General features: G+C 40.3%; 1 protein-coding gene across 1 annotated transcript in view; it reads left to right on the plus strand.

Moving 5' to 3' along the window:
* COL4A1 (collagen type IV alpha 1 chain) overlaps positions 1-12757 on the plus strand; it is a 594749-nt gene that overhangs the window by 385823 nt on the left and 196169 nt on the right. Inside the window, exon 22 of the mRNA XM_078657555.1 lies at positions 5232-5324. Coding sequence (XP_078513681.1) covers positions 5232-5324 — 93 coding nt within the window. The remainder of the gene's footprint in view (positions 1-5231; positions 5325-12757) is intronic.

Below are 12757 nucleotides of genomic sequence, written 5' to 3' on the forward strand. Positions count from 1 at the left end.
TTGATCAGCTAATGGGCCGGGTAAGACAGGAAGATTAACTTCATCAAAATATTTATAGAATATTTCGTGGAATATAGCTGAGAGTAGGGATCCATGAATACTTGAGCTATATCATCCTTATCTCTAACAGTGTTTTGTGTCTTGGGATTGATAATCTCTGCTAATAAGGCTTTCTCTTGTTTAGTTTTTGTTTGCCGTGCTAGCATTTTTCCCACCATTTGGCTCTCCTCATATACTCTTTGTTGATAGGTTTTTGAGCTATTGATGTCCTCATTTACAAAACATTATTTTAAGGCTGCCTTTGCCCTTTCTAATTGCAAAGCCGCATCTCCCCTGAGGTGGGATGTCTCTGAGGTTTATAGCATTAGACACATCCTGTTGAAGTTGGTTGATCTTATCATGCCTCTCTCTCGTCTGTGCAGCTGCTCGTGCAATCATATGGCCTCTAGTGGCTGCTTTAAACCCTCCCCAAACTGAGAAGATTTCTGCAGTACCTTCATTTAGGTTAAAGAACTCTAATATCCATTCTTTTGTTTGAGCTACCCAATTGAGATCTTGGAGGAGTAGACGATCCATCTGCCACCTGGATTGAGCCTTTCCACCCCCTTCAATCGCATACTCAACTGTTATTAAAGAATGATCTGAGAAGGGATTAATCCCTATGGTGGTATCTAAAACCTTCAGGGATCGTGAAATAAGAAAAAAATCAATCCGCGAGGCCGTGTGGAATTTGTTAGAATAGCACGTAAATTTTGCAGCGGTCGGGTTGCATTTACGCCATTGATCTACCAATAGATGTTCCTGCTTTAGGGCTTCCAAGACTTTGTTTGGGGTTTCAGCTCTTTTTTATTCTTATTTGAGGTGTTTTAAAAAAAATCTTGAATGAAATTGAAATCCCCACCTATAACTATTTTTCCCGGGGACGTAACGGTGTAGTGTCATCAATTGTCGGGCCATAATAGTTTATACAATTTAAAATCATCCCATTCAGTTTGGCCTCAACCCAAAGCCATCGCCCAAGCGGATCTCTCCTAATTTGCCCAAATTCCCAAGGAAGACTAAGGCAAAAATATATAGCTACCCCTCTTTTAGCTAGCTCGGCAGAGGCAAAAACACATGAGAGAAACACCTAGGAAGATATAGTGTAGGAAAATTTGTTTTCAAGTGGGTTTCCTGAAAAAAAACTACCTGTGGCGAGCAGGATACTAGCCACCTTATTAACGCTCCATATTTGGACTTATTTAAAATCCCATTAACATTAATAGATATAGTGCGACACCTATTGATCATTCTTTATCCTGATTTTCAAACATATAGACATCAAAAAAGAAAAAAAAACAGCTGCTATAAACGTACTTAGCCATTTTCTTGAAAGCTTTTGCTCCAATGCCCCTGCTACTGCTCCTTTTGCTGCTAATCTTTTTAACCCCCTGACCCTCCCCCTACCCTCTCAAACCATCCCCCACAAGAGGTGTACCCCCACACTCTCCACACACACCACCTCTTACCCCCCTCAGCTACTTTAAAGGGTGCCATGGATCTGCACCCAGGCTGACCCTCCCCTCCCCGTGGTATATATATATATTGCAAACAATCTGGCTAAAGGAAACAAATAAAAAGTAATACATTTATTGATTCCTATTTGGTTCGTATTTTCATCACCAGCCAGATTCTTAAAAAAGGAAAACCTTTCAAACCGTTGAACGTGAGAAAAGACAAACATCAGTCTACCAACTTATTGAGGCCCTGAAATCTCCTTGAGAAGATCCTGGGCATCCTCTATATTAGCAAACATGTGGAATTTCCCCTTGACAAGCACACGTAGTTTAGACTGTTGAGCAATTGATGCCTGTGCGCCTTGCGCCTTGAACAAAAAAAGCAGTATGACAAATTCCTTACGCCTCCGGGCCGCAGCAGCAGACATGTCTGGAATAAATCTACAGTTAGAAGTCTCATTCACTGGGAATTGCTTTTGTTGTATGGACTTGGCCAGGATCTTCTCCTTTATCCGATAGTCTGAGAAATTAACCAAGATTGTACATGGGCCACTCGAACTTGGCAAAGGATGGAAAGGAACTCTATGGGCCCTGGTAATTGTCAAATCTCCACTGAACTCAGGAAGAACTTTTTCCTTAATAAAGGACTCCACCCATAGTGGTACTTGAGCTTCCACCACCCTTTCTGGTACTCCCACTATGCGCAGATTTGAACGGCGTGAGTGGTTTTCCAGCTCCTCCAGTTTATTTTCTAACGAATTTCTTTCCTTGGTTACTTCACGTACTTTGATAATCAGTCCGGACATCTGATCCTCCAACTGAGAGATCCTAGTCTCTGCTTCCTGTATTTTAACCGGAAGACATGCCACTGTATCCTCTATTTTGCCTAATCTTGAATGAAGAGAAGCAATTTCATTCTCCTGTGACCTCTTCATGTCTCTAATTTCCTCAAGAATGAGGTTAAGCAGTGTTTTAATATCCAACTGTTTGGTTGTTGCAATGCTGCTGGATCATCTAATAGAGTCTCTAGAGATTCTGAAACAGGACCTGAGGCTGGGAATTGTATAGTATCAATCACTTCCTGGTCCTGGTTGTGAGTCAATTGCGGTATTTTAAGGGCCTTCAACTTCTGAGTATGAACGTTTTGCTGTTTTTGCTGTTCCTGAGGCCCCGGGGAAAGTGTCGGGTTGCTGCCACTCAAAATCTGGTCCTGCCTTGACTGCAACGGCTGAACAAATGGTTGCAATGCTGAGTCTGCGGAAGGCGGAAGGACAGAATTCAGCAAGTTGGAATTCGATTCTTGCAACAGGAGAGTTGAGGTTGAGGGTGAGGCTTGAGGGTTTTGGCGAGCGGGAGGGCTGGAAACACCGAGGAAGTGCCAGGGGAAGACGATGAACTTAAGTCCAATGGAAGCTGGCGGGGGGAGGCAAGAACAATGACCGCAGTCTGAGATGGACTAGACTGAGGAGGGATAGGTTGTGCTGATTTTTTCACAAAAAGAGGAAACTCCTTCATACTCTTCTCCTCCTTTTTACCACTTTCAGGTGTTCCTGCCTTATCCACTACCCAGCTACCAGTGTCGCCCGGCCCTCTAGTGGATACTGATGGGGAGGTTCCAACTCCCTGGAGTGTCCCAGGAGGCTCTGTCGCTGGTTACGACGCTGGTTCTTCTTCCGAGCTCTCAAAGCTGGAATTATGTTCAGGACGATTCCCCAACAGTCCTGCTCTGCCTCCCCCCACGGCGGACGAAACTTTGTTCTGTGCCTGAGCCAAGCGCGTCTTAGCTTTTAGGCCAGTGGCTGTTTCAACTCTGGATGTTAGCTGATTCTGCTTATTGTGTCGCCCCATAGTAGCTCCAGCCAAGGGAGTGCCCAAAAATTAAGAAGTAGAGCAGTGAAGCTACTTTCAATCAGGGCTTCCCCTGACAAAAAAAAAAGAAGAGAAAAAATATATATATCTTATTTCTACTGCTCAGTCTGTTATATTTCTCTTCCCCTTCATACACCACCATGTAGGCTCCGTCCTGCTAATGTCCTTGCCACTCGTTGCCTCTCCTCACCTCTCTCCCGCTGACTCATCGCAAACTCAGGTGTCCTGTGTCTCCTCCCAGGGCGCCTGCATCCAAAACACAGTCTTAGCTCACTCCTCGTCAAGCAGAGTCTAGACGCCGTCGAGAAGCTGCTCTGCTTTCTGTGATTTAATCCTGCCCAAAAACGCTTCTCCTGCGCTTTCTCACTGACTCCGTATCCCGCAGCACTTTCTCCACCAAACCGCCAAAACTGCGATGTCCACAAGCACGGACATCAGCACACGCTGGTACTGCCGAGGTGCGCCACCATTACCACAGTGGGGCGTGGTCATCTACGGCTATAGGGAAGTGTGGCTCTCCGGCATAGCTCTGGACTTACTCATTCTTACACTCCCTCACTCTCCCTCACTTATTTTCACTCATTTATTCTCACTCACTATCACTCTCACTCTCACCAACACCTCACTCACTCATTCTTACTCACTCTCATTCATTCTCACTTATTTTCACTTACATTGACCCACTCATTCACACTTACAATTACACCCACACACTCGCTGTCACTCACTATCACTCATTCTCATGTACACCTCTTGTCATTCACTCACTTTCATCATGCAACACACACAGATGCTCACACATACACATGGTCTTGCACACACAATTACACACTGTCACACGCATGTACACATTTTCTAGCATGTTTTTTACTTACGCTCAGGTGCATGCACAAGCATATTTCAGCTCTTCAGCTGTTGGTGCTTCGTGGGCCTGGTGGCTAGATAGGTGGACACACTTCATTTCTATAATATTCATGATGAGGAAAGGCTGTTGTTGCTAAGAAGATTGCTGGTAAGTCGTCGAGCCATTAACTCAGGCTTGAAGTATCAGAGCAAACAGTTTTTTTTTCCTGGTAGTATGCATAATGAGTAAATGGAAGATATGAAGGTAGCATTGAGCATGCCTATCATTTATAGGCAGGAAATTGCTATCGAAGCCATGAGTTACCCCTCCATAACATATATGATCTACTTAGATCCCTGCAGGGAGCACAGCCACTGGTGCATGAGTACTGTAAGTCGGATGTACGTTGTTACACTGCATGCTTTTACCACGCATGCTGTAACAACGCAAGTTTTAAAACGCATTCCATTACAACGCATTACACTGGGGGGTGCTGGATAGTGAATAGTTTAATTTAATATTCCAACACCAGTCCTTAAACTGCTAAAAGTTGCGTTATAAAGGTTGTTCCCCCTGTAAGTCTGCCTCGGGTCATGAATCTAAGAAATTATGGTTTCTCTAAGAAACCAAGAACATTACATTTCAGTTAGAAAATGTGTCTTAAACTGCAATGCACCTTCCTTTTCAGTACTCAAGAAAGTGATCAAAAAGTAATCTGTTGATTGTGCAGTGTTACATTTGTAACCTCGAATCAACCAAGAGTCTTAATTTTGTGGTCCAATGATAAGTAAACACAAAAAAAACATCTGCCTTCAATTCATTATCACAAAGAACTCATAAGACTCCTGGTCATCTTTTACGTGAAGACGTTTGCTGTGTACTCGGCTAGGAGTTCGTGTGTTTTTCCTCAACTTATCAGCATCCTATGGACTCTTACAGGCCATTTTACCCTACACATATGTTCTATACTCTGTGAAGCACCGTTGTGTGACATCATTGTTTATTTGCTTTCCAAACTTTAGATGGAATCGAATGCAGACCCGGCGAACCTGGTGAGAGAGGCCTCCCTGGGCAACAGGGACAGCAAGGATTTCAAGGAGAAAGTGGAGAGAAAGGTACTGCATGTGCATTCAGTGAAAAGTAGAATTATGACTGGGGAAAGTTCGGCATTAGAGCAGCCATGCTTACACAGACTCTGTCTGACTTTCCAACTCCTGTGCCCGTTTTAATATTTGGCACCATGTTTCTGAAACTGATATCGTTTGTAGTGCTTTGCATGAAAAAACTCACATCAGCACCAAACTATTCATTTCAAATATCTAATGGGGCCGAGCGGCAAACAGATTCAAGGCAATGGAAGGTCACAACTGCCAGCACTCTTATTAAGTATAATTGATTAAGATGTCTGCTCTTGGCTAATTTTGTTGGTTTGCTTTATAATTCTTCACACATAGGGCCCGATTCACAAAGGTAAACTCAGACTTAGTTTAAGTTTGCTACTTTTTGGTATTAACAAAGGGAAGTTACCACTTGTAACTTCACTACTAGTAATCTTACTAGTAGTAACTTTACTAGTAGTAAAGTTACTAGTAGTAAAGTTACTAACAGTAACTTACTTTTGTGAATGCCAAAAGGTAGTGAACTTAGACTTACGCTTAAGTCTACCTTTATGAATCAGACTCAGAGTTTGAAAGAAGTTCTTTGTTGTTTGTTTGAAGGTGTGTTTACTCACTCTATTACTCTTTCTCTCTCTTTCTCGTATGTGCTCATTATTCTCACCTATTTCATATCATTGATTTCACCTGAATAAAAAATGTCTCAAATTTGAAGAAATATTATTCTGTCCTTCTACCGCTTTTCGACATCAATCAATCAATCAGCATTTGTATAGAGCAGGTCTGTCACCCTCGTGGGGTATATGGGCACTGCCGCTGCCGTATCCCAGTCGAAAACAGGTCTTGAGTTTCTATCTGAAGTCTGCCGGGGGGGTGCTGTTCGGAGGTGGAGAGGCAGGTTGCTCCAGGTCTTGGCAGCAATGTAGGAGAAGGAGCTGTTGTCGGTGCAGCTGTGAAGGATGCGGTGGTGCGAGGGTGAGTGAGGTGAAACACAGGTGTCTTGCGGGCAGGTGGAAGTTCACTCAATGGTTGATGTAGGAAGGCCCTTGGTTGTGTAGATGTCTGTATGCGTGTGTTAGGATGTTGAATTGGCATCTCTTGTGGATGGAGAGCCAGTGGAGGTTTCTGAGGTGAAGGGTGATGCTGGTACATTTGGGGAGGTCAAGGATGAGTCTGGCTGCGGTGTTCTGTATGGTCTGGAGTCTTTTGAGGAGCAGGGTGAAAATTCCGGCATAGAGAGGCTGGTGACGAGGGCCCATGTGACTGTCTTCCTGGTGTTGATTGGGATCCACCAGAAGGTTCTGCAGAGCATACGGATGGTGTGGAAGCAAGAGGTTGTGACTGCATTTACTTATCATTTTCACGATCAGTTGAAATTCGAGGATGATGCTAAGGTTGATTACATGGTCTGTCGGTGTGGGCGCTGGTCGGAGTTCTGCTGCCCACCAGCTGTGGTCCCAAACGGAGGTGTTATTCCTGAAGATAAGTACTTCTGTTTTGTCGGAGTTGAGTTTGAATGGCATGAGATCAAATGTATCTGATACAGTGAACAATGACAGAAAAAGTGTATAACACTTGTAAATCATTGGGGCTCACTGACTCATGGCCTCAGGGGTATAGGCTTTCTCTACAAATTATGTATTTGCAAAACATACGGCAGAATACATAGAACTGTTGGTTTCAGATATATGGCAAATAAAAATATATGCATTGTAAAAAATAAACAATATAATTCTCTTTGATGATGTTTCATTGCACATGCCAGCCACTTCATAATTTCCTCGGGAAAAAAACTTAATTAATAGAAATATTTTGAGTGCATTACAAAATGGAGAATTCGAGAAAACATTTAACAATATATGTAATGCTTGCATTCACAGAAGTATCAATGGGTATTAAAAACACAATATCAGACCAGGAAAGTTTCAGATACCTTCTGTTGGGATGTTTCCTCAAAATTTAGTTGGGAATTAAAATACAATAATTACGAAAACCTTAAGTTTGTAATAAAGCACAGAATGAAGAAGGAGAAGAATTCAAGTAGGGAATAAATAACCTCTAGAAAAGGAAGCAGCAATAGCTAAGTATGAAGTAAATATACTATAGATGATACATTCTGACTAAAACATGGACCAATAGATTTGTACTTATATTTTTAGATGTTAAGATTTATAAAAGGCAGAAAGGTCACAGGCAGCGTAAGATTAGTGAGGAACATTATGTAATTTATATATAACAAAATGGGCAATCATGTTTCCTTAGACCTATCTGTAGTGAAGTCTATTGATTGTGCATCATGGCCTTTTTAAATTGAAACTTGAAAACAGTGAGCTTTTGTCACTGATGTTACATAGCTGCATAACATGAATGAATATTACTAGGTTCAGTGTAAATTGTTAAGTTTTGAAGAAAGTGAAACTTCACCAAGGAACAAAACAGGGATAGCCACTATCTCTCATGTTAATTTGACGTAGCCTTTGAGCCCTTGGCAATAGCTATAAGATCTAGTGACTGCATAATGGGTGTCAAATTATTGCTACATTTCAAATATTTGTTGATAATATGTTACTAATGCCGTCTTTTTATAATCAATACCCGCATTATTCAGCCACATAGAACTCTTTGGGTCATTCTATGGTAACACAAATAACTAGACAAAGTCAAATGTGAGATTGATCTCAAGATTGATCAATGGAAGATTTTAGGAAGAGAAGCCTTTTAAAACGTAATACAAACAGCAAATATCTAGGCCATGCTCCTCAGATGTGACACAGAGAAGGCTCTTGAGAAGATAAGGAAAAACATATCACTAGAACTACAAAGATGACAACATCTAGGTTTATGGGCCAGGATAAATGTTCTGAAATTGGATATACTGCCAAGAATTATATTTACAAAACATTTGAGTAGAAAGCAAAATTTAAGTTACTACCCTCTGGAAACCATTATATTTGGTCACCTAAACACAAAACTGCAAATTAACTACAACTTTCATGTAGAAATAGCAGTTTTATCTTCCTACCTTTGAACAATACCATTTAGCTCTAAAATGTGCTATTGGATTCTACACTAGTTTGCTCCAATCTCTGAACCCAACAATGAAATGGGTAGACCTGGAAAGACTGTAGTTTCCAACACAACTTCACATATTTTCTTTTGCTAAACCGGAAACATCCCATAATCATTCAAAATAACTTTATTTCGGCCAAGGCAATACAAATTCTATAAAATCTAACAAATACAAATAACATAAATACTAAATCACAGTTGAATATATTAAAACGACACAATAGTAGCATGGATTAAAATACTAAAACATCACATGTAGAAAGTAGCGATTAAAAATAGGGGTCATACAAATGATCCAAAAAGCCCATAAGTGAACACTAGAACCAAATCATTTGATTGCAGATTTTTAATCGACCATATCAGCCCCAAAAACGTAGCTACCCCACACAAAAGCAGTGGACAGAGGTCTGTTTTCAATAGCCTCAGGGCAACAGAATGACTAGAGGTACTCAGCTGTCTACAAATATGTGCCAATAGGGCTGGACAGGGCCAGGTATACAAACAAAACATGTGGTATAGTCTTGTCATGGGTACTACAAATGGGGCACATGGTGGACTCAGATCCCACCCATTTTATAGTAAACGACCTGAGAAGAAGTGACCCCACTCGGAATTGATTGTGGAATTTCCTGTCAAGTGGGATAGTAATCGGGTCCCAGAATTTCTCTAAACAATGCATCAATTTGAAATTTAAGAAGTCCCAAGTTAATGTGCCCATAACCTTTTGCTCCTCCCTGCTTGCCAGCACAGCCCAATATTGTTTCTTCATGGCAGCCTTAGATGGCGTAGGGGTTGTCATGAAATGAGACCAGCAATTGCCGAGGTCTAGGGAAGCCAACAAGCTCTTATATCACTCAGCCATGGAATTTGGCTAAATCTATTCACCCTGATGATATCTTGTAAGGCTGCTGAATAACGCAGCAGCTCCGGGGTGGACCATATTCTACACCAGAAGAATTAACCAAAACACAAAACTCATGTAGAAATAGCAGTTTTATCTTCCTAACTTAGAACAATACCATTTAGCTCTCAAATTTGCTATCGGAGTTAACAATAGTTTGCTCCAATCTCTGAACCAAACAATGAAATGGGTAAACCTGGAAAGATTGGCTGTTTCCAGCGCACCTTTAGAACACCTTTACATATTTTCTTTTACTAAGCTCGAAACATTCAATAATCTCCCAGTTCTCGATATGAAAATAAACTTCATTTAAAAATACGGCGAAGAATGTTAGTGTAAATGAAAGTGTAAAGTTTACTATCAGAAGCCCTGGAAGAATGAAAATATAAGGATTTTGGATGTGCAATAACTGATTGTCAAAGACAACATCGATAAGTACAGTTTATGGAAAATAATGTACATTCAAGAAACGGGTGACTCCACATTTTGCCTAAAATTATCATACCAGATCCTAAAATTGATAATGTGTGAAAGCCAAGGATTAACCCCAATTTGGGAAGTCTCATATTTTTCAGCCTAAAAAATATTCAAACTTCTCATTGGAATTTAAATTGGGAAGTTGATCTCAAATTTGCATTTGAAGAAAAAGAATGCTTTCTTAATTAAACTGCAAAAACGAGCTATGAGCCTGCAAATTCCATGTATACAACAAAAGATTATTCTGAGGGGATATCTGACCACTATTGAAAAGTATAGACTGAAGTTATACGACCATACCAACTACTAGAGATGCTGAAATTCTCAATTCTGATTCAGTCAAATTTTTATGGATTGCACTAAAGTATCAACTTGGTAGAATGATTTACCAAATAGATCAAGAATAATTACATCGGCAAACATAAAGTTCCCAATGAAAAACATTTTATTCAATGACTTCAAACACCTAAAAACTGCATTTTAGGTTATTTAATCTAGGGGAAAAATAATTTTGAGATGTTGGAGATCAAAATGTTCATCCAGGATTGAAATATATTATGGCATAGCAGTGATTTAGTGTAAAATATGGTGGTTTCAGAATTCTGAGCCCAATTCTGAAATGATGAGCAAAGATTTGGTGACATTGTCTTGACCTCACACCTTTATAGTCAGTCAGTCAAAGTACTTTATTTCAGTAACATACCATAAAAAGGCCATACATACACAATAAGCATAACACAATAGCAAAAGATAAAACAAGTAAAACCTTGTATTAAAAATCACATACTAACAGTTCCTGCAAATGTTAAAAAACATCGGATATTACACCGAGATGTCAGTATATAAAATATCTAAAATTGTATAAAAAGTAATAGTGCCAGGTACCCTGCAATTTCAATAAATAACAAATCATCTAAAAACACCAACAACAGCGCCATGTACCATGTTTGGCAGATTACAGTACCTGTACCCACTACCTCTGAATGGCTAATTCCTTGAGCTCAGAACTTTTGTGTCTCTTATTTGATACCACTCTCCATTATTTAGCTTCAGTCTGTCACATCCAACACTGGGGTAATTATACGTGAGCGCCTAAAAAGCCTTTAACATTTGATATTTCTTTTGTTCGCCTCATAATTTAACTATGCCTAATTTGTGCACTATGTCTTTTTGTATCTTTATGAGTCATGTTTTGACCTTCATAGAATTCTGTATATTTTTGTTTTCTGCTGCAGTTGTCTCCTGGTATGTGGCTTGTTTTTATGCACGTTGTGTGCTACCTTCTTAACTTTTTACTTTACTCTTGATACTTTTGGTATATTGCACATGTTTTTAATCAGGGCTTGTAAAAAGACAAGAGGATTAACAAATTACTGAACCCGTCACAATATTTAGATGTTTGCAAATTACAAGGTGATCAAGAGTCTCGATACTTCAATTTTTCTCTTTAACTTCACAATCCAATATTTGTGTATACAGCTCAATATTTGTGTATACAAATTGCTCATCAAAGGGACACACATATAAGCACCAAGCTAAACATCAGTTCTGAGATAACCTTGAATAGCACTTTTAATGTCTGGGATGTAAGGCAGCAGTTTCGTAGTAGCCAGTGTGTAAATGGCCATAGCTCAAGGAAAGAAATTGGCCCCTCTGGCCACTATCTGAACTGTAAAATGCAGCAAGAATCAGATTTCAGTGGGCCCCTCAGGCCTCAGGTCCCCTGTGCTACGTCCCCTGCTGGACCAATGGAAGCTTCTCCCCTATACAGCAAAGTAAACATTCCCATCTCAACGATGGAGGTCCTAAAGATTACAATAGCCTGGATCCAAAAAAGGGAATTTCTGATGCTCTGTGTAAATGGCCCAAAAGCACCTCTGGTTTCAAAAGCGTTACATCCCACTCCACTGGTAAATCACTGAGAAAATGCATGAAATACTGTCCTTTGTCAGAAACGCATAGAGTAATTGTTTTATGACATTGTATCGAGGTCGATAAAATTGAAGTACAATAACATTGCGTCCACTACTTCACCTGCCACTACTATGTCAAAGTAAGATGCTATGGTATGGCCCTGAGCTTTCATTTAACAGTCCAGTCATCTTGTACACTTACATAAGTGGAAAAGAGAGAAGAACATCTAATACCTCAAAATATCCTATTACCTAAGTATGTGACCCCTTTTACATTTTATTATGTGCATTTGCACAATGTGTACTTCTTTTTGTGCTGTTTGGACCTTACGGGCCAGTCCTGGGTAATCTTGGTGGTCTCCTGGTATTTAACTCAATGTGTTTCTTACTTTAAAAGAGTTTATTAGGATTTTGAAACAACTGCCATATGGCAAGGCAACGTGAAAGTACATACTGCCCGGGGACTTAAACAAAGCAGCATATTTTGACTATGTGGGACTATTATGATGAAGCTGGATCGGAATGAGGTATTTACGTTGAATACCACTACCCCAGGATGAGGTAATTACCTGGTGTAGTAAATACCTCGTGTTCCCTAAATAAAATGCAAAATCGGTGTTTCTGCATCAAACACATGTTGGTGTTTTTCGGGCATTTCCCCGGGCAAATTTTAATAACTAGTGGTGAGAAAAAAGAAGCCTCATGGAAAAGGGAAAATATTTCTCTGCCAGCAAAACAATAACTTTTTGGGGGGTATTTATTGCCTAATCTCAAACATAGTTATTGATACCATCAACAGACCTATTTCAGCTGGTAACTCTGACTTTTTAATGGACATTGTTTCACCTGTCAAGGCCTTAACAATAACAATTGATAATCAGGGAGTGCTGCCTATAAATTAAGCAGGAAATGCAGAGTAGCGAATTTCTGAATCCTCTCTCCGAGATCAATGCATGGAAGGTCTCAGACCCTAACTGTGAGCAGCAAATCCACAGAAAGTAGTTCAAGAAATTAGGTTGTCACATCAAGGCAGTTGGGGAATAGTGTGCCTACCGGGTGCGAGTCGCCCCCCC

Source organism: Lissotriton helveticus, chromosome 8 (genome assembly GCF_964261635.1).
Source record: "Lissotriton helveticus chromosome 8, aLisHel1.1, whole genome shotgun sequence".
NCBI classification, from domain to species: domain Eukaryota; kingdom Metazoa; phylum Chordata; class Amphibia; order Caudata; family Salamandridae; genus Lissotriton; species Lissotriton helveticus.